Below are 22,456 nucleotides of genomic sequence, written 5' to 3' on the forward strand. Positions count from 1 at the left end.
TTGTTAATATCGAATTTAGCGCTACTCCTCTCGTCGGGGTGGAGTACAGAAATCGATTTAAAGAGCCCTTTATATCGATGTAAAGGGCGTTGTAGTGTGGACGGGTACAGCGTTAAATCGATTTAACGGCCATTAAATCAATTTAAACGCATAGTGTAGACCAGGCCTTTGTGAGCCCTGCTTAAGCATCAAGCCCATTACCAGTCAGGTGACATGGGCCGGGGTGAGTCTTTTATTGCAGTGTAGACATTCCCTTAGGGTCATAATTTGTAACTAGAACAGGGGTTGGCAACCTTTCAGAAGTAGTGTGCCGAGTCTTCATTTATTCACTCTAATTTAAGGTTTTGTGTGCCAGTAATACATTTTAACATTTTTAGAAGGTCTCTTTCTATAAGTCTGTAATATATAACTAAACTATAGTTGTATGTAAAGTAAATAAGGTTTTTAAAATGTTTAAGAAGCTTCATTTAAAATTAAATAAAAATGCAGAGCCCCCCAGACCGGTGGCCAAGACCTGGGCAGTGTGAGTGCCAGTGAAAAATCAGCCTGCGTGCCACCTTCAGCACCCGTGCCATAGGTTGCCTACCCCTGCACTAGAAGATACTATGCTCAACTCTCCCCTTGCTTACACTGGGGTAGGTCAGGAGTAATGCCACTGAAATCCATGGAGCTACAGTGATGTAAATTCAGAATTACAGAGCACAATCAGTACATATGAGTGGCCAGTATTACCAGTCAATTAGTATTTAATGAAAACGAAACTTGGGTTAATTTGGCCTTGGGTTTCTTTGTTTTTGACTTCATGAATTATTCACAATCTAGTGCTGGTTTTGTGAACATATTTATTATTATTATAAGAATAATAAGAACATTCCCTATATGTGGAAGAATTCTACATCTACCACAAATGAACACTTGGCATGCTACAGGTAAAGTATCTATTACTGGTATTTGGTATTCAAGGTCAAAACTGGCCACCTATTACATGGTTTAGATTCTGGTCCCTGACTGAGTAACTAATATTTTTCATAGAAGACTATGGAATAATGCCTAATAGAATCTTTGTCAATTTCAGTATTTATGTATATTTCTTGACTGCTTGGTGATCAAATATTCATGAATAATGAAAAGCGGTAACAAATCAAATTTGAACCATGTGTTTAAAAAACCGTGATCATTTGACCAGTTCTCTGGGATGCAGACCAAGGATATTAGTCTGTTAGTCTAAATCAAGAATGATGCAGAGAAAGTGAATAGAGAAGTGTTATTTATCCCTTCACATAACACACAAACCAGGGGTCAACTCAATGAAATTAATAGGTGGCAGGTTTAACACAAATATAAGGAAATACTTCTTCACACAACACACAGTCAGCCTGTGGAACTTGTTGCCAGGGGATGTTGCAAAGGCAAACATATAATTGGGTTAAAAAACAAAGTAGATAAGTTCATGGAGGGCAGGTCCATCAATGGCTATTAGGGTATGCAACCCCATGCTCTGGGTGTCCCTAAGCCTCTGACTGCTAGAAGTTAGGACTGAATGACGAGATGGATCACTTGATCAATTGCCCTGTTCTGTTCATTCCCTCTGAAGCACCTGGCACCAGCCACTATTGGAAGATACTGGGCTAGCTGGTTGGACTCAGCATGGCTGTTCTCAAGTACCACACGGGCATGTGTACCAGAGAACTAACCCAAACCAGCAGCTAGTCTAGCAGAGAGCTAGAATCACTGGGATGCTGAAGAGGAGGCTCCTCACAACCTGTTCTCTCCTCTCCAGCCATCAGTACTAACTAAATCCTCAGAATTTGAAGAGGGCCCCTTTAAATGAACAGCTCCCTTACCCCACAGAAAGAGGAGAAATCCAAAGGTGTGGGAGCTAATAGGATTACAGTGCTGGCTGTAACGTGTTGCGTAGAGTGTTTCTGCCAAGCACTCCAGCCAAAATAACATTATATACGCAGGAGGGCCATCTTCCCATCCACAAGGCCAGCAAAAGGCACAGAGTACAATGAGATTCAGCTGCTCCTTTCCTTACTTAACTCATACAAATCTGCTAGATTTCACCATCCTCTAACTCATATTGGTGGGGGCAGGGTTCTTTCTCCACCTGATGCAGCCTGTTCTACAGCTCAGTGAGAGGCCACTGCATCCACTTTTGCATACCTTACCTGGGTTGCCTCCTCCTCACCACCCTCCGTGTCTTTGCTGAAGCTCACATTGGACCCCGATGGATGCTTGCTTCTACTGTTTGGCTTTCTGTGGACATGGACATCAGAAGATTTCGGAGTGTCACTAGACCAGTCGTTCCTCTCCTGTTCATTGGCAACGTGGACCATGTCCATCATGGGACCAGAAAGCAGAGCATCCCTCTCATGGGGCTAGAGAGAGCAAGGAGGTGAAGTGATGAGGCACTTTTGGGATAGAACGGAAAATCCCCACTACTGATTTGCATGATGCCAGGCCTGTTCTACCCTGGAATGGATTTGGATAGCGGTGGTGGGGCAGCCTCTGGCCTCTACTGAAGAGAGCTGGACAGGATGCTTTTTGGAGGAGCTGGTCTTCACCATTCCTTAATCATTCAAGCAACGACCCTCTCCTCCAAGAGCCCAGCACCTGATTTTCTACACCTCTGCAAGCCCTGCCAGATCATGAACTGAGGCCTTGGCTACACTGGCGCTTTACAGCGCTGCAACTTTCTCACTCAGGGGTGTGAAAAAACACTCCCCTGAGCGCAACAAGTTACAGCGCTGTAAAGCGCCAGTGTAAACAGTGCCCAGCACTGGGAGCGCGGCTCCCAGTGCTGTAAGCTAATCCCCTCAGGGAGGTGGAGTACCTGTAGTGCTGGGAGAGCTCTCTCTCAGTGCTGGTGCCGTGACCACACTAGCACTTCAAAGTGCTGCCGCGGGAGCGCTCCCGCAGCAGCGCTTTGTAGTTTCAAGTGTAGCCAAGCCCTGAATCAAGCTGCCTGGCAGGTAGTGCTAAGGCTGCCAACCACGCCAGACTGAAAGCAAAGCATCACTTTGATGATGACCTGTCCCTCACCTCCTCATCCATCTCTGGGTGGCAGAAGGAGCGCGTGGAAAGTTCATCCATCAGGTCTTCATGGCTATCGTGAGAGGCTTCCGCCTTCCCACTGAAGAACAGAACAGTCTCTGGACTGGGATTTGGCCAGGAGAGAATCCCCTGCTTGTCTACACAGCAAAGCACCTAAAACACCACAAGAAATCCCGCAACACCCCCCAAAATACAAACATCCAGTGAGTTAATGTTTAAAATATATAGTCACAGAAACAAACAGCAGAAGGCGCGGGTGGGTTTTCAGATACAAAGTTGGACCAAAGTCCCTTGTTAAGTAACCTCCTGCCTTGGGAGTGCATTCTGAAAGCACGCCCAGGTGTGCTGAGCACAACTTGATTCCATCTGGATTAATGATCACTTAATGCAGGTTTCATTTTAGGACCTATTAAAACGAAGCATGAAATCCATGAGCAGGAGGCAAGTAAAATAGGTACAATACAGACTGGTACACCAAGGCCCAGGGAGATCAAGAGATTTTTTTTTTAATGTCATTGGCAGAGCTAGGAATAGAGCCAGAGTATGGCCGGGGCTTAAGCTACCGGACCACACTGAATGTCCTGAAAGCACTTTGAAATAGAGGTTATAAAGCCACTGCAAACCCAGAAGTCTAGAAACCCCACAAGATCTTTACTCAGAATGCTGTGAATGAAGCACCTACAGCACTGTTTCTTAGTGGATTTTCACAGTGGTTGAAGACGGCAAGGTGTCCCTTTTAGGTGTCCTCCTTGTGATAACTTAGTGATACTCACAGTGACGGATCCCAAGCTGTGAAGTAAGCTGGAGGTGAAGCTGAGTGTTGGAGACTTGCCTTTTAAAACACACAGAAAGTGGCTCCAGATACAACGAATCATTTCCTGTCAGAGAAGCAGACCACAGGTGACAATTCGCTGGGAAGAGCCTGGGTGAGGAAGGGGGAGGAGGGGTGTGTGAAGTTAACAAACATGCTTATAGGTTTGAGTCAAAGAGACCTTGTGAAACAATCCATTGCCAGGGGGACAGGACTTTAAGTGTGAGTAGGCTGAGATTTTTGAGGGCAAGGGCACTCCCCCTGCTGAATGCAAACAGCAAGTATGTTCTTTGAACAGGGATTCTGGTGGGGCCATCACAGTCTTTCCAGAAAACACAGGTGAGAATTTTCAAGGGGTTTCACCTCAGTTAACTTGGTGCTGCCTCTTGGAATCTCTTTTTCCTAAATAATATGCTCAGATCCTTGGATGAAAGGATTTCAGTGCCCCACCACATGCCTATTAAACTCATTTCCAGATGGGACAACTGAAGTGCAATGACTTACTCAAGGTAGCCCAGGGAGTCAGGAGTCTGGGTTCTATCTCCTGCTAGAACCATTACTTCCCCTGCCAATTTAACTAAAAATCAAATCTATGAACAACTGAAGGAAGGTTTACATGAGGGAAAATACTACAAACTAAATGTGCTGCTGTCACAGACAACCTTAGTCTCCCATAGAAGCACTATCCCAAACAGAGGCTGGATGACAAAAGGCTAACACATATGGGCTCATCAGTGTAAATCTGGGATCCAGTCCCAGCCTCAGAGCTGTGCATTTCTTGTTCCCAGCTGAACTGGGTCTGCATTTTGATGTTGAGCTGCAAGCTTTATATGCATTTCTGGATTGCTACTACTTTGCATCACTTCTCCCGTGCTTGAACTTCCCCAGTGCTCAGATACTATGTTGATAGGGGTCATGTACAAACCTAGACAGATTAAATCTCACCACAGCTGTAGTCAGAAATGCAGAACAATTCAAAACAAAAAGAAAAAGACCATGTTTAATCTAGACACTTTCTTACAGCGAAGGTCTTCGCACAGAAGCAGAAAAAGGGAACAGATCCATGCAGCCAGGGAGATGATCTCAAGTCACCACTTTTTAACTGCTCAAGCACTGAATTGCACAGCTCACTGAAGGATGAACTGGCATAGGAAGGTAAGAAAATGTTTAGAGAGAGTGATATGAGTGGGGGCTAGAAATGGCAAGGGGAGAGACTGAGCCTGGTGACATCTGGGATTTTCTAATTAGCCTTGGAAATCCCTCTGCTTCTCCAAGGAAATGGAAATCCTAACGCCAGATTAGGTAAAACAGTATCCTCCTGTTTGATCTGGGTGATATAATTTGCAGAGGGGCTGGATCCAGACGGTTCCTTTGAAAGTTTGCTTGCTCTGGTTGGGGAAGTGTTAGTAACGTACATGAGTTTATTAAGAATCTGGTGAAGCAGGATCAGGCTTTCATCCCAAATGACCCACTCTCCTCTCTTCATATTTCACCTTTGACGGGGCTCCAGTCTTGCTGCTACTTCCCATCTCCCTGTTCACTAGTTTTGATTGGATCAGGGTTTTGTTTGTTTTTTAAGATAAGCTAAATTCTGCCTCAGCCTCCTGCTATGTACCCGTATTTCTTGACCAGTTATTCCACCTGTGGAGCAACAGCAACCAGGGCTTGAAACAGAAGCTTTCTCCAAGACAGAAAAGCTTGGTTTCAAAATCTCAGCAAAATTCTAATTCATGGTAACCTGAAGGGCACAAGCTGGACCACCTGTCACATTTAGCTCAACCCTGCCCACTAGAGCAATTTCTACATGAGAAGGTGTGTGGGAAAGACATCCAACCTGCAAGCAGAGCAAAATAAAGCAGCAAATAAAGAATGCCAGCAGGCCTCTGTCACTAGCAGGGAAGGTTTAGGGACTAGCAGTAGACCACAGAGGGAGAAAGGGAAGGATCTTATCGAGCTCACAGTGAAGCAGAAAGAGAACGGAAGACTGGTTAAAAAAAAATAAATAGTAACAACAGTACCTGAGAAGATACCATCTCTGTGTAGCTGCTGAGTGTGTCCTCTGAAAACTTAGCCAGCTGTAGCAAGAGAAGAGACCAGTTACTATCAGTGTGCTCAAAAATGGTACATGAGAAGTGTCCCTCTCTGAATAAAAACGACAAGGAGTAAGGTTGCACCTTAAAGACTAAGGGATTTATTTGGGCATAAGCTTTCATGGGTAAAAAACCCACTTCTTCAGATGCATGGAGTGAAAATTATAGATACAGGCATAAATATATATTGGCACATGAAGAGAAGGGAAATTGCCTTACAAGTGGAGAATCAGAGAACCTCTCTGAACAGTGTTTCTTCTGGGAGATGAAAGCAGGGGCCCTATTCTCTACTGCCATACCAGAAGAGACCAATGGTCCATCAAATCCAGTAACCTGTCTCTAGTGGTCCATGTTATTATTTATCTGTTAAGCATAAACACCATGCTTGGTGCTGTACAGGACATGGATGAATACATGGTCCTTGCCCTGAATAGCTTACAGCCTAGAGAGACAGATTAGACTACTTAGATGCACCAGGAGGCAGCTCTTTCTTAGGCTGATATTTTGAGGCAAAAGGAGGCAGTGCTTGAACTGATCTGGACTGGTTGAAAGCAGGGAGCTTTAAGAAGGGATTTCAAAGGTGGGCAGCTGTAACACCAGGAACACAGAGGAAGGAGGCAGAATGAAAGGGGCTACAGGATAGGAAGTGAAATCAGAGATGTAGGCCGGGTGGAATCATGCAGAGCTTGGAAGGTGAGGGAAAAATCATAGATGATGATTTCACAACTCAATGTCTTGCATCCAATAAGGGGGAAACTCTCACCTTGACAGAAAGGGGAACAACTCACAAAACTTAAAAAAACAGTGGTTGCAAGTGTAAATAGAATGAAGTCCCCATCAGTAATGCTTCCACTTGGGCCAATTTCACAAACTTAAAAAACACACATGAGCCAAACAGCTGGGAGAAAAAATTCACATAGAGAAATGTGAGTGATCACTGGGAAGTGTTTCAGAACATTTTAGTAAATACCCGAAAGGCTACAATCAAGAAACAAAAAGGTACACGGGTTAGAAAACCAGCCTGACTTAGAAGAGAAGTGAAAGCAACAATAAAAAATAAAAACAATACATAACAGATGGAAAAAAGAGGAAACTGACAGCAATGAATAAAACTTAGAAGCTAGAAAATGTAGAAAGTTGATAAGGAAATGAAAAGGACACAGGAAGAAATCTATAGCCAACAGCGTTACAGACAACAAGGAAGAGGATTTGGGTTTGAGTTAAGCATATCAAGGACAAAAGGAACCATGACAATGGGAATGGTAGAATTGTCGTCAATAATGAAAATAAAGAAGAAATGTTTAATAAATATTTCTGTTCTGTATTTGGGAACAAGACAGGTGATGTATTCATCTCATGTGATAATGATGAAATACCTTCCATTCCAACATTAACTAAGGAGGATGTTCAACAGCAGCTATCAAAGCCTGACATCTTTAAATCAGCAGTTCTAGATAACTTGCAGCTAAGAATTTTAAAAGACCTGGCCAAGGAGCTCTCTGGACCACTAATTTTGATTTTTATTAAGTCTTGGAACACAGGGGAAGTTCCAGAACTAGAAGGCTAATGTTGTGCCAATATTTAAAAAGGCTAAATGGGAATGACCCAAGTAATAATAGGCCTATCAGCCTGACTTCAATCTTGAGCAAAATAATGGAAAGGCTGTGTCAGAGGGTGGCTGGCACCAGTAAATGAAGTAGGTCCAGCACCCCCTCTGCCAGAGCAAGTGCTCTCATTTGGCCAATTAAGAGGATGGCGGCAGCACATGGGGCTATAAAGGACCAGCGGAGAGAAACATGGTGAATCAGGGGAACCTGAGAGCGCAGAGCAAAGGAAAAGGACAGGAGGTGAGAACTGCCAGAGCCAAAAAACTAACTCTGGTTCCTGGGAGAAGGCTGAAGGCAGGAGAGCAGCAGCAGGAGTTGCTTGATGGCTATCAGAGAGACAGAGCCAAGTGTTGGGTAGGGCTGCAGGCAGGAAAGCAGAAGAGGAGCTTACTTGATGACATCTCCAGGGCTGGACTCAGAGGAGCCATGAGAGGGCCAGAGGGAGAGAGGGATGTTCCCCTGATAACGATGATCTCCCAGCAGAGACTGTGGGATTTCCCACTGGGAAGAGTGGGGTTTTAAGGACTATATACAATGGATGTCAGAAATGGACCATTTGGAATTTTTGTTGGGAAGCAATTAACTGTGTTTTGGTCATAAACTGGCATTTAGGGGAGGGCATTATTTAAGCAAAAGAGCCTGAAGTGGAATTACTGGAGACTCTGAAAAGGGAAAATGAAGTAGGTGTGCCTGTCATGCCACAGGAGGCTGCTCCAGGCAGGCCATTCTGTGACAGGGTGTTACAGGACTGGATTAATAAGGAATTATGAGGGTAATATAATTAATGCTATCAACAAGGGTTTATGGAAAACAGACCCTGTCTAAATTGATATAATTTTTTGATGAGATTACAAGTTTGTTTGCTAAAGATAATAGTGTTGATTTAATATATTTAGACTTCTGTAAGGCATCTGATTTGGTACAACACAACATTTTTATTAAGGAACTAGAACCAATACCAATACGGGCATACATTAAATGGATTAAAAACTGTCTAACTGAAGGGTCTCAAAATTTAACTGTAAACAGGGAATTATCATTGAGTGAGTATTTCCAGTGGGGTCCCACAGGGATTGGTTCTTGGCCCTATGATATTTAATATTTTCATCAATGACCTGGATATAAATGAAGTAATCAGTGATAAAGTTGGTCAATGATACAAAGATTGCGGAGTGCTAAATAATGAAGAGGACAGATCACTGATACAGAGCACTCTGGATCACTTGGTAAACTGGGCACAAGCAAACAATATGCATTCCTGTATGGCCAAATGTAAAGTCCTACATCTAGGAACAAAGAACACAGGCCATACTTACAGGCTGGGGGACTCTAGCTTGAGAAGCAGTGACTCTGAAAAAGACTTGGACGTCATGCTGGACAACCAGCTGAACATGAGCTCCCAGTGTGACGCTGTAGCCAAAAGGGCCAATGCAATCCTTGAATGCATAAATAGGGAGTAAGGAGTAGGAACAAGGAGATTATATTACCGTGTATTTGGTTCTGGTGCAACCACTGCTGGAATATTGTCTCCAGATCTGGTGTCAACAATTCAGGAAGGATGTTAAAAGCTGGAGAGGGTTTAGAGAAGAACCAAGAAAACACCCCTTATAGTTAAAGACTGAAGGAACTGTATTTAGCTTATCAAAGAGGGGTAACTTGATCACAGTCTATAAGTAGATACATGTGGAACAGAAATTTGAATGTTCCATTTAGCAAAGGTATAACAAGATCCAATCGCCCAAAGGTGAGGCTAGGCAAATCTGAACTAGAAATAAGACACTTTTTTTTTTTTGTTTGTTTTTTAAAAAAAACACTGAGGGTAAATAACTATTGGAACACCACACCAAAATTTCTGGTGGATTCTCCACTAGCATTTTTAAAATTACATTTGGATGTTTTTCTGAAAGCTATGTTCTACTTCAACCACATCTATGTGACCTGAAGTCAGAATTAATAAAGGAAAATCCTATGTCCTGTGTTATGCAGGAGGTCATACTAGAAGATGACCACAATGGTCCCATCTGGCCTTAAGATTTATTAGCTTGAACTTGATGGGAAGGGGAAAGAAAACAGAGTTACATAATCCAGCTGACAGAGAGGAAGAGGGTCTTAACTGCTTTATTCTGAATGGAGTAGAGGGAAGAAAGGTGGGAATGGCGAGGCCAAAGAAGAGGCTGCCCTAGTCAAGATCAGAGTGATGAAGACCTGAACAAGCTTTGTGACTGTAGGGACATTGAGGAAGGATCATATTACGAGATGTCACGGAGAAAGAACTAGCAAGATTTGGTGAACTGCTTGGACACGTGGGAAGAAGAGACAGGAGACAGAAAAGGACACATCCAAGGCATGAGCTTGGGTGATAGGATGGAGGTGCCAACAGCAATGAAGAAGGGAGGACAAGGAGTTCCTATTTCACTGTGCCAAAGAACCAAGGACAGAAGCTGAGTGATGCTGACTGTGAGTACGCAGAGGGGAAAGCACTAAAAGGAGATAGTGAGGGAGCATTTGGATGCAATGGATGCAGTATCTGCCTCATTCTACGTGAGCACAGGATACAGATGACTTCCACTGACTTCTCCTGTAGGGAGAAGACTAGGCACCAGGAGAGCATGGGGACATTGAGTCCCAGGGAGGACAAGGAGGTAGTCTGAGCAATTGCGCCGAAGGCAGAAACTTCATAACAGGTGTTTGAGAAGCAGATAAACACACCATAGTGCACCTGGCTAAAACCACATTGGAAGCAGGTGGGGTGGGGAGGTTTCCAACATCCATTGAATGATCAGCTTATATCTCAGAAAGCTCAGGATCAGAACCCCACCAGCCTCTCCAAGAAAAACTGCTAATCTCTATCTGCCCTTTTGGGAAATAACCCTCACCTCCTTAGTCCCAATTCTACTGCAGGGAGCATCTCTGTAATCCAACCCCCAGCAGTTCAAGTGGCAGCTCTCAGACCCCATGGGGAATAACAGCCGTTAAAAGAGGACATCTCAACACCCAGCCACTCACATTCACTAAAGGTTCCTTTGTTCTGGCTATTGCATCACATTTGTCTCAGTTTAGATTCCCACTATAGGATATAATTGTCCATCAGTTGGCCCACAGAACCTGTCTTAAATGGATCTATTTGACTGTGGAATAAACTCCAAGAGAAGAGCTTGGGCCAGCTGAAACTGGGCTGGAAAGAGAACTGGGAACACACTGTTGGGAACAATGCTGTTGCTCCCAGGGAGATGGGCTAGACATGACCCAACAGAGGTCACCCAACTGTAATTTTTAAGATTCTGTGGATTCACCTGATTAATAGACTGCCCCCTGCGTTCCTCTCAGAGTCCATCACCTTCTCTGCCCCTCTCTCCGCATACAATGACCTGACATGGGAAATACCTACCAGCGAGGTGGACGAGGCCATGCTCATCTGGGCCAGGACTCTGGCTTCTCCACAGGCTGTAGCAAGAACCCACAGGACAGGAAAGAGCAGTGGAAGGATGGGCAGCACACCATTCACCTGAAAAACCATCACAGGTCACCAACTAGAGTCGGCACAGTGATGAAGCGAGAACTGAGGCCAGTCACATGACCTCCTCTTCACCACAGCACAGGGACACACACAGGGCAATGTCAGGAGCAAAGGATGCCGTTTGCAAAGGCCAAAAGTAGTGCAACACACTGAGGAGCCCTGAGGGAAAGACACCCACAATCCACGGGGATTTGCAATAAAAGAGGCAGTCTGCAGTTCACCCCCACCTGCAGTCAGTTTTCACAATGGATTTGGCATTAAGCCTTAATATTAAAAAGAAAAAATCCTGGGCAAATAGATTAAACCCCATCCTGATGGGAATATTAGGGATACACCTGCCGTTCTGCTTACTATTCAACTGAGTGCTTCACCTGACCTCAACATGCACAGGGAGAGAAGCAACTCTGAGAAGGCGTGGGAGGTTTATGTTAAAAGGAAATTAGCTGTGATATACGTGTTGGTTAGGAGAGAATGGGGTGGGCACAAGAGACTCCTTTACCTGCAGCTGAAGAAGAGTGTACTGCCAGGAAGCAATTCCAGGAGCCGAGAAAATGAAGCGCACAGCATTGGTGATCAGGAAGCCAGCCTGTTAGTTAAACAGAGGAAATACTCTCAGCAAGCCACCACTTGGAATGAGAGCGTCTCCACTCCCCTTAACACTGTGAGCCCTGGAAAATCCTGGAGGTCAAAGCTGGTTTGTTACTGCATTACCAAACCTTACCCTCACAGCCTCCACTCCATCTCATTGCTACATCTACATACCAACAGTTCAGCACCTTCACTACACTTCTCTGAGCTACCCAAACTGAATATAGGGTTAGTGACTGGCTGGAACTTCTCATGAAAGCTCACAGCTTCTTAACTTCTACTGGTATGGTCCTGAACTGCTCTTCTGGCAACTTCAGAACAAGACTGATCATCAACAATGGTGGCTTAAAAGTCGGACCTACCAATACAATAGGGACGGCATACTTCAGCATCACTGACTGCACTGTGAACCTCTCGTTATCCAGAGCTGTCACGGGACGTGACAAAGCCATATCCAGACACCACCTGAAACATCAAGACCAATTAGGAGCCTCAGCCCACAGTTCCAAGGCCCTAACATTGCATCTTCCTCCACTATAATCTTTTTAGTTTATCTTGATCAGAATGGTGCTTCATGACAGGAAACTGATCACTGTTTCAGAGACCCAAAGCCAGGCATTCCATACTATTAGCTTTGCACTTGACACTGGAAAAAATATAATGAACTCCCCTCGACTCCTTAGCTGGTTGACCGCAGCTCTCAAACCTCAGTTTGCATGTCTGGTCAGAGTACATTCAGATACCTACATCTCTAGTTGACCAGAGATTGATTAAATCTCAGGGAGAAATGGCACTTGAAGAGAATCCCACCCACTCACAGCAAAAGATCAATAGTCATATGAAAGAGAATATTTCCCACTCAGTTTCTAAAAATGGGCTTTGCTCCCCTGCTGAACCAGAACAAGTAACAATGAAACACCTGCCCCACGCTATCTGCAGCCCTCTCACTCTTCCTTTCTTTGTTCATCCAAGAATTAGCATTTTACTTCTTAAAATTACACCACCCTAAAACGGAGAGCAACTATCCCTCCAAGTTAGTATTCTCTGCAGAGCCAAACTTCCCGGGCCCATAATTCAGAGATGATGCCTCTGGTTAGAGGGTTGACAGCTAACCTTGTCCTTGGTCTCTGAGTTGCAAACATGGATTTAAAAAATTAAATAAAAAGGCAACTCAGATCCCAAGTGAAGGGCTTATTATCAAATGCAGAAATTCTCTGATCTCCCTGCCACCATCACAAATCAGTTTGCAGGTGAGATGCTAAACCAGCAGTTTGGAGAATATGGCTTTCTGCATCCATCTGACCTAGCAGCTGCTGAGAACCAGTGAAGGAGTCCAGTGAGAGTCTTATAACTCTAGTATTCCCAGATAATGGATAAGAGGTAATATCTATCTGAAGCCCCCTGTACTGTACCGTACTGGCAAAACTCCACCCCTTCTGATATAAGGCTGCAACAAGAACCAAGCCAGCCTGTACAAGCATGAAAAGCAGTATTTATCACACCTGACATTGTCAATCACTGGGGTCTTTAGGACACGAAAGAGACGATACAGCTGAGGATTCTGAGGTCCCTTCTTCACTTCACCCCTCGGGGAAGGTGGAGGAGAGAAAGGGGGGAACAAGTCTCCTGGCTCCAGAACAATGTGTTCATCATCCTGTTATCAAATTAAAGACGAAAAGACAGGCAGAAGGTCCAAAGGCTGCACAATCGGACAACTCAGTGGAAACCTCCTGAAAGGCATTGCTGTTTTAGTACCACAGAAATCTGTTCAACACAGGACACGTTTCCTACACCATTCAAAACTATCAATGCTTTAAAATTCATTTGCAAAGTTGCTGAACTGAATGTGAAGCAGAATGCAACACCTATTGCATAATACAACACTTACTCATCAGCATAACTGGCATGTATGCACATTTCACAGGAAAGCATCTACACTATGGTGCTAGTGACATAACTAAAGGAGCCACAGCTGTGCGATTGTAGCACCCACAGTGTAGACATGATCTTAGACAATAAAAAGCATCAAAAGTAACTTTAAAAGCTGAATTTTCCCATGTCTTTCTTGCATAACACATTTCCTCCCACCCCCATCTCTAGTATAAAACATGAAATCCTGCCCACTTGCACCTATTAAAGATCCCTACATGCTTTTGTAAGAGAGGCATGTTAATTCTGATGCCCTGGCAAAATTGTAGTTTTGGTAATTTTGTTCCACATCTCTAAATTATCTATAATAATTGTCCATGTGTGGCTTGTGAAAGGGGCTCTCTTTTTCATTTCTTGTCTGAAACTGATGTTACTGTGTTGTGAACAGCTGCTGCATTCCAGCCCAGAAGCAGTTGCATTACAAGCAGAGAAATGATGCATGTAATTCCTTTATCTGCCTCACAGGAATTTGTAAGGCTTAACTTTTAACATTTGTAAAACAACCTGAGCTCCTTGCCTAAGAGCTTCTGAAGAGCATAAAGTATTAATATTATCTTCATCTCTTTGCCCCGGCATCTTTAATTTTTTCTAATCTAAGTGCTCTCCTTGTTCTGTCAAGTGCTCCTGTTTCCACCATCAGCTCTGTACATTCTCTAAACAAATCATCCAACAAGTTTCCATTCTATGAAAGCTGCTTTCAGAGCCAGGAGGAAAGCCAGGCCCTGCTGCTTGTTTTGCTACGTTGTAAAGGGCAAGCTTCAGTATCCAAACACCATGACGGAAGGGTTTTCTGAAACAGCAGGCTGTTCATAGTTTGTTCCCAAATAAGATCTGATCAGTGGGTAATTACACCACACATGAGCTAAGATGTTGTCCAGGTAACATTCCCACCAGTCCTGGCCCCTCCTCATCTTCCCTGAAATTATTGTGCAATCTGATGGAGATATTCATAGACTCACAGACTTCAAGGTCAGACGGGAACGTCATGATCAAGCATGATTTTCTAATGGATAAGTCTAGATCAGAGACCACTTGCTGTCCTGCAGTGAGAACCTAAACATTTTCTCCTGCTCTCTCTCAGTCAATTTCTTCCTTAGCTTGTATTTCCAGCCCTCTTAGGCAGTTCATCCACTTTCCCCCCCATGTATCCTATGCAACAACCTTACATTATCAAATAGCAGAAAGGGGAAGGTGAGAGCAGATAAGCCTTTATTTCTCCATATGAAACGCAGGGTACAGTCCCCTTCTTTTATCAGAAAGGCATATTCTACAGTAGAGTTCCATACGGAAATACCATGTTCAATGTTGGGAGTTCTGCTTGCAAAGTGAGTGCAATGAATTCACAGCAAAGAACTGAGAGGAGTATTTTGCACATGGGTTCATTTAAGATCTTTAGTGACAGTGACTTTCTGCCTAAAACCCATCTTCTGGCACAACAGCAACACCCACAGTTTCAAAATGGGAAGGTGTCCTATTGAGTTATCTATTCAGATGGGTTTAATACAGTTATGATCAGAAAATTGGTGTTGAATTGTGGATGCATTAATAGGTGTGTTGTAAACAAGACACGAGAAGTCATTCTTCCGCTCTACTCTGCGCTGGTTAGGCCTCAACTGGAGTATTGTGTCCAGTTTTGGGCACTGCATTTCAAGAAAAATGTGGAGAAATTGGAGAGGGTCCAGAGAAGAGCAACAAGAATGATGATCTTGAGAACATGACCTATGAAGGAAGGCTGAAAGAATTGGGTTTGTTTAGTTGGAAAAGAGAAGACTGAGAGGACATGATAGCAGTTTCAGGTATCTAAAAGGGTGTCATCAGGAGGAGGGAGAAAACTTGTTCACCTTAGCCTCTAATGATAGAACAAGAAGCAATGGGCTTAAACTGCAGCAAGGGAGAGTTAGGTTGGACATTAGGAAAAAGTTCCTAACTGTCAGGGTAGTTAAACACTGGAATAAATTGCCTAGGGAGGTTGTGGAATCTCCATCTGTGGAGATATTTAAGAGTAGGTTAGATAAACGTCTATCAGGGATAGTCTAGACAGTATTTGGTCCTGCCATGAGGGCAGGGGACTGGACTCAATGACCTCTCGAGGTCCCTTCCAGTCCTAGAGTCCTGTGAAAGCACAATACACTCCTTTTCTGTCCTCTGGGAGATAAGTAACATTATGCTTTAACATCATTTGTGTGACTACATTGTTGGGGATTGGCAGTTGGCAGGAGAGCTGTTTATATAAAGCACTTTTAGCTGCACAAATGAAGCGCAAGGTGAAGCTCTTGAGTGTTCCCAAGGTAAGAAGAGATCAAACACACAATGAGAATACTGTGTTCTCTGGGAATTGGTCACCAACAAGATCATCCTGGGAAACAATCTTTCATCATGGCACAGAAAGGAGACAAGTGAGTTACCTTAATTCCTCTCAGAGAAGCAAAAGACTCCTGACCCGGTCTCAGAGCGATAACGTCTCCCTCTACTAACAGGCTGACGGGTAGGTTTACAAGATGACCATCCCTGTAGGCCCAGTGGAGGGACCAGGATGGGGCAAAAGGCATGTGAAGGTCGGGGTACATGGAGTCTGGCCACTTCGGCTCTTTGCCATCTTCCAGGGTATCTGAAAGTACAGAGAACAGCAAAGAATGAGGAAGAGCCCCACTGGAGAAGGGCTGGTGATCCCATAAGGATTTACCTTCCACAGAATGATCCCTCCAGTGCTAATCCCACACAGTCCTTATGATCTCCTGGCATTTCCTTTATTCCCCTGAGAGGGAGGGGAGGGGGGTCCCCTCATATTTCCCCATCCTGTACAGACAGCTACCCACAGCCAATTGCAACATACACCAAACACCAGGTAATACTGAGATGAACCTATGCAATACAAAAGCCAAGAGAATGTCCCAAAGGGCCCCAGGCTGAAAATAATTACTCCACCTTCTGCCAGGCAGAGACTCTCCCCAGGATTGCTGCCCAAACTTCCTACACACGCATCTCTTGCTGAGAGGGTGCCGCTGTCCCTATGCTCCCCTCTCTTATGGCTTGCTGGAAGACATTTATTTTTATGAGAGTCTGACTTACTCCAGCACCCAGACATAATGGCCACTTGTCTTACCAGGTTAAGGTACAAAGCATTTGACACTACTGCAGCTCAGCATATCCCATCTAAAGAGGGTAGTGCAGAAAGCATGGCTCTCAACAGCCTGCCTCTGTATGGAGCAAGACAGTTAATCTAAATACAGGTAATGGAGACACAGAGGTTTGGAGAGAAATCCAACTCAGAGGGAAGCTGTGAGTGCGTGCATGACAACCCAAATGGGAGAGGGCAGATAGAGACTTCACCGTATATCTTGTCGATGATGGTCCGGAGCCTCCTTTCAACCTCTCTGCGCTTCAGCCTCTCTTGTCGTCCAATCAAGAAGAGGTTCAGGAGGAGGAGGAGGAGGAGTGCCAGGGCATTCACAATCTCAGCACCTTGGCTTTGTAAGGCAACAGGAAATAACCAAGAAGCAGAAGGGGCATGTGAGTAAAGGAGCAGAATATGCCCCCGCGCACAGATATAGATCCTCACCTACCTGCCCCTTTATTCTTTCATCCCACTGACTCAAGTATTAACATTATTCATAAAGAAAAGCAAAGGCATTAACCCCACGCATGGTCTTTAGAACAATTCCACTGGAGAAGTTCGACAAGATCTGCTTCGATCCAGAGATACCCTTATAAAATACAGCCAGGGAATGGTGAGGTCCAAGTGGCAGCTCTCTGCACTCTTCCATGAGGCACCCCAACCCCTAGTTCAGTTTCAGGATTATCCCTCTCTACTCCCACACCCCAGGACATCAGGAGGTCTGGTACCACTCTACAAAAAGGAACTTGTACAGTTCCCGAAGGGAGGCAACCTCATTCTCTCCATCAGATCCATCATGGGATTGTTGAGAAGCAACATCAATGAGCTCCCAAAACAAGTCTTTGTCAGAGACTGGGGGAAGGAGCTGATGCGGACACAATCTGGGCATGAATGAGCCCCGTGATTAAAAAGAATTAGTGACCACAACGCTAAGACAGCCATATGAACTATTGATACAGCATAAAACTACTCCCACTCCCCCTCAAATAACAAAGGATGCTTTGCTCACCTCCCGTGTGGCTGGCTCCCATAGCAGCACAACAGCAGCAGCACTGCCAGCAGCATCAGAGATGCACCCGGCCAATGGAAACAGGAGCAACGGTTACCATGGTACAGGAAACTGCTCCTCCACACCTCCTACAAAGCAAGAGTAGCAGAGAGACTTAGTGTCAGCTAAACACATATCTAGTCCTTTAAGAAGCATAAACACAACGGGGGGAAGGTAGAAGTTCACAAAACCACTGGGGAGCGAACATCGTTTGCAAAAACCCTCAAAACAGTCAAGAGCTTCCCATATCAGTGTCTATCTGAGTGCTAACACGTTAGCAGTGGATGAGATGACTGGCTTGGGTGAATGCTCACTGCCTTGTAATGCCCTGGCATAATACAAAAGGCGGCTGTGCCAGGATTTCTCATTGTCACTGATCCAGAGGGGAGAACAGACATTTTTAAAATGTAATTACTAAAAATAAAATGCTAGAGCTTTGTATTTAAATGTACATGACACCCAACCAGTAGCTGAAGCCTCAGGGGAGTGTGTTAAGCCTCATAGCCCCATTTGCTCTAAACAACCCCCTATGGGCACTGAGATCATATTTCAAATACACGTAAACCCCAATTTTATAAAGCTCTTAGGGGCACAGGGAGAAGGAAAAGGCAGCACACATTCACCTTCCTAATGCTGGAAGGGAAGGGGAAGGGCGGGAGGCTGACTAGGTAGGAGTTTCAGCTTTTGCTATTCCGAAGAATCTCTGGGTTGAAGTTAAGCTTCTAAATTCCACAACTGCACGGCTGCAAAGGAGCTATAACCTTGCATAGCTCCTAGCATTAGCCCCAGGGAACTTAGAAGCTCCACAAAAGCAGACCCTAATGTAACTGACCTTCAATTAACTCAGAGTTTTAGCTTAACAAGGGTTCGGAAAGCTTGGGGATGCCCCATAGGTCCTTTGTGCGATCCATATGGAGAACTGGTCTAATTCCCAATTTACAAACTTTAGGGTTTTGAGAGATTGATAGGGAAGGTCAGAACCTACTGGGGGCTTTTTTTTTTTTTTTGCCTCACCTTCCGTGAAATCACCTTCTTCCTTTCCTTCTGATGCCCCTCCAGCAGTGCTGACAGCTGGTCTCTCAGGATAGTGAGGGCCTTCTTTGTGGTCAGGCCCAAACTTGAGGTCATCTCATCCTGGAGAGCAGAACACAGTTTGTTTAGTGCTTCACCATCATATTTCTTGGCTTTTTCCTGCTGGCGAAGCACTGCGTCCCCAAATGCCTTGGAATCATCTGCAATGTTCTCATCCTCCCATGAACTTTGGACTGGCCTGCTGGAATAAAAAGCCAAGATGATCGCAGGCAAGAAACACATTGGTGAGCACTCCAGCTAAACGCACCATCACAGCAGGAGAACTGAGACAAGGTCCAGAAGACAAATGTGTCTCTGGCTGACAAACTAGGAATGCTACAAAAGGAGCATGCTCAACTCCCAGAAGCAAGAAAGGTTTAAACTGATATCACTTTGTTAGCGATCCCAGGTGATTTGCCAAGAGCAGGTTATAAATTGATCTCCTAGCTACTATCCAAGAGAAAGATCACTTGTCTGCAGGAATGAAAATGGGAGCCCTTCAGGTCACCACTCCATTCTAGATCAGGAGCAAGTGCCATAAGCTCTATCTGTTGAGTCCCAAATTTGAGACAAAAGCTAAAAACAAGCAGCACAAGACAGATAGTTAGGCTGAAATTTTAATGATGCAGAATATATTGCTTTTCTTTTAATGTTTCATTTTTTAAAATTTTTTGTAACAAGTTTACAAATCCTCGCCATACAAATATCAGGAACAAAACAAACTAGAACAGTTAGCTTTTGTTTAGAGACATTATACAGGAATATAGCGATCAGATCTTTCTATTTAATATGTTACCATATTACAGAGTGAGCATCATTACAAGGCCTACAATATGTTGCTTCTAGTGATTTTATTAAATTACGTGAGTAAAATCTCTATATACACATATTTAACAGACCAGCGCTATCAAATGTTAATATTAAAAAAAAACAACAAAAAAACAAGTATGCTGTTTTTTTGTTTGTTTTAAACACACAGGTGAATGTACTTTGAGCACTGAATAAAAGGTAACCAAATATCTAAATATCTGTCTGCCCTCTTTATATTTTACTGGGTACATAACTGATGTGTTAATTTTTCCATAATCTCCCTTTAAAAAAAAAATCATTCCTCAATTGTTGGTTGGGCTATTTTTCTTTTTCCAGTGAGAGACTACCAACAACCGAGCAGCTACTAGGAAATAAGAAATCAGTTCTTCTTTTCCCCCCATGTGACCATTTCTGCCCTAGAAGGATTACCAAAGGATCATTTGGTAATACAAATTTGTGATATTAGGTTACGACAGGGGTAGGCAACCTATGGCATGTGTGCCGAAGGCAGCACGTGAGCTGATTTTCAGTGGCACTCACACTGCCTGGGTCCTGGCCACTGGTCCGGGAGGCTCTGCATTTTAATTTAATTTTAAATGAAGCTGCTTAAACATTTTAAAAACCTTATTTACTTTACGTACAACAATAATTTAGTTATACATTATAGACTTATAGAAAGAGATCTTCTACGTTAAAATGTATTACTGACACGTGAAACCGTAAATTAGAGTGAATAAATGAAGACTCGGCACACCACTTCTGAAAGGTTGCCGACCCCTGGGTTATGGATTGCATCCCAATACTCTCTAACAATAGGACATGTCCATCATACGTGATAAAATCTCCTCTTTCACCACTATTTCTCAATCACTCTCTCTCTCTATTTTATATATTATATATAAATAAAAACCTGAATGGTGAGAGGCACCTTTGAAACCGTATCTTAAAGAAATTTTCTTTTATTGTGCTACAGACTGAGGTTGCTGGTCCTTTTTTCTAAATCAAACCAGATTCTTCTAGGGTTATTTGTCTATCCACCTCCTTTTCCCAGAGTGTTATATACAGACACTGTTTTGTTAGAGAAGCTGTCTGCAAAGATCGATATAAATTAGTTATAATTTTTGTTTCCTAATTGATCAGATGCCATCTCTTCTATTAAAATTAGCTTTCTGCATAACAGGTTTCTTAGAAAGTTGAGAAACATAATGCCTCACTTGAAAGTACTGGTACAAGGAGAGAGTGGGCCAGTTAAAGTTAATTTTGATCTCTAAATAAGTTAGAAATGTTTTGGGTTTTTTGTTTTGTTTTTTTTTTACTGAATAACTGGCCCATCATGTGTATTCCATGGCTCTCTCAATCTTCGATGCTCTCTTGTTCACAATTTGGGTTAAGATCTGGATTATTTGTAATGGGTGTCATTGGCAAGGGAAAGGAATTTATCTCATGTGCAGTTCTATCCTAAACACAGCCTTTGCTAAAGGATGTGCGTAAATTTCTAGAGGACGAGATTTTTTTTTTTTTTAATTAATCCACGGTAGTTTAGCAACATTCTCACTGCCACAATTATTTTGTTTAATAAATACCCCATGTTTGGATGGGTTAGAGCACCCCAAATTCACTACTACTTTGAGCTGGCTGGCTAAGTAGTACCACAGAATATTTGGAACAGCTACTCAATCTTGTTTAATGGGCCTGTATAGAGCATCTGCACTCACTCTTGGTCTTTCCTTATTCCATAAAAATTTTGACATCCTCTATATTCTTCGTAGGGTTTTATCTGGGATAATTCCATAAAAATTTGGAAACAAAGATATCCTTGCCAGAATGCTTATTTTGGCTGCAGCTATACTTCCCCATCAAGAAATTAAATACTTCCCTCAGCACCCCAGATCTTTGTTCATTTCCTGAAGTAGTGGTTTGACACTAAATCATAGAGCTCTCCTATGTTGTTTGAGATTTGAATTCCCAGGTATCTTATAGAATTTGTTGCCCATTTGTACCCAAATGTTTTCTGGAGGAGAGACTTTTCAGATTCTGGCATTTCAGTATTTGGCTTAAATTTACTTTAAATCCAGGCACTTTCCCAAAGTTCTAGATTTCTTCAGAAACTAATTTGAGAGAAATATTGGTTTAGATAAAAATATTACATCATCTGCATATGACACTATTTTCTGATGTGACCGTGCAAGTTTTATTCCTGTGATGGATTCATTTTTCCTTATCCTTGTATTAAAAGGTTCCATGTCCAGTGCGATAAATGAAGGAGACAATGGACATCCCTGCCAAGTCCCTCTGTGTAATTCAAACAGCAGAGATTCAACACCATGAACTCAAACAGTTGCTTCTGGGCTGGTGTAAAGAGCAGTTATTCATTTAGCGAATTTGGGGACAAAGTCCACATAGGGCAGGGCTTGAAACAGAAAGTCCCACTATTCTATCTCCTTTCTCTGTATCTAGTGACAATAAAAGAAACAGATTTTTTTTTAATTTGGTATTACGGATGATTCCAAGACCTCTCTTAATACTGTCTGAGATTTGTCTATCCTTAATGAATTCAGTTTGATCTGGGTCTATATAAGCTGAGAGCATAGACCGCAATCGGCTAGTTCGTATTTTTGCTAGAATCTTTATGCTATGATTCAACAGTGGACACGGGCCTATAGGAAATGCATACGGTGAGATCTTTTCCATCTTTAGGGAGAATAACCATACTTGCTATTGCCACTAGGATTTCTTCTTCTGTTATTTCTTTATCTAGAGAGTCTTAAAAATTTTGCTTATCTTTGGAAAGTCTGTTAATTAAAAAATAATAA

General features: G+C 43.3%; 1 protein-coding gene across 8 annotated transcripts in view; it reads right to left on the reverse strand.

The window, feature by feature from the left end:
* Positions 1–22,456, reverse strand: part of TMEM94 (transmembrane protein 94) — a 111,465-nt gene that overhangs the window by 51,777 nt on the left and 37,232 nt on the right. For 4 of the 8 annotated variants that reach the window (XM_032792932.2, XM_032792930.2, XM_075071796.1 and 1 more), the window contains 13 exons: positions 18,777–18,896; positions 17,724–17,851; positions 17,487–17,579; positions 16,930–17,066; positions 16,005–16,207; positions 13,173–13,324; positions 12,033–12,135; positions 11,582–11,668; positions 10,954–11,070; positions 5,887–5,943; positions 3,831–3,935; positions 3,046–3,210; positions 2,172–2,381 (listed from right to left, as the gene is read on the reverse strand). In XM_032792932.2, coding sequence (XP_032648823.1) covers positions 2,172–2,381; positions 3,046–3,210; positions 3,831–3,935; positions 5,887–5,943; positions 10,954–11,070; positions 11,582–11,668; positions 12,033–12,135; positions 13,173–13,324; positions 16,005–16,207; positions 16,930–17,066; positions 17,487–17,579; positions 17,724–17,851; positions 18,777–18,890 — 1,671 coding nt within the window. In that variant the 5' untranslated portion in view covers positions 18,891–18,896. Of the gene's footprint in view, positions 1–2,171; positions 2,382–3,045; positions 3,211–3,830; positions 3,936–5,886; positions 5,944–10,953; positions 11,071–11,581; positions 11,669–12,032; positions 12,136–13,172; positions 13,325–16,004; positions 16,208–16,929; positions 17,067–17,486; positions 17,596–17,723; positions 17,852–18,776; positions 18,897–22,456 lie in introns of those variants that run through there. The other 4 variants (XM_075071798.1, XM_075071797.1, XM_032792929.2 and 1 more) reach the window with 2 other exon arrangements.

This window comes from Chelonoidis abingdonii, chromosome 13 (genome assembly GCF_003597395.2).
Source record: "Chelonoidis abingdonii isolate Lonesome George chromosome 13, CheloAbing_2.0, whole genome shotgun sequence".
Taxonomy (NCBI): Eukaryota; Metazoa; Chordata; order Testudines; family Testudinidae; genus Chelonoidis; species Chelonoidis abingdonii.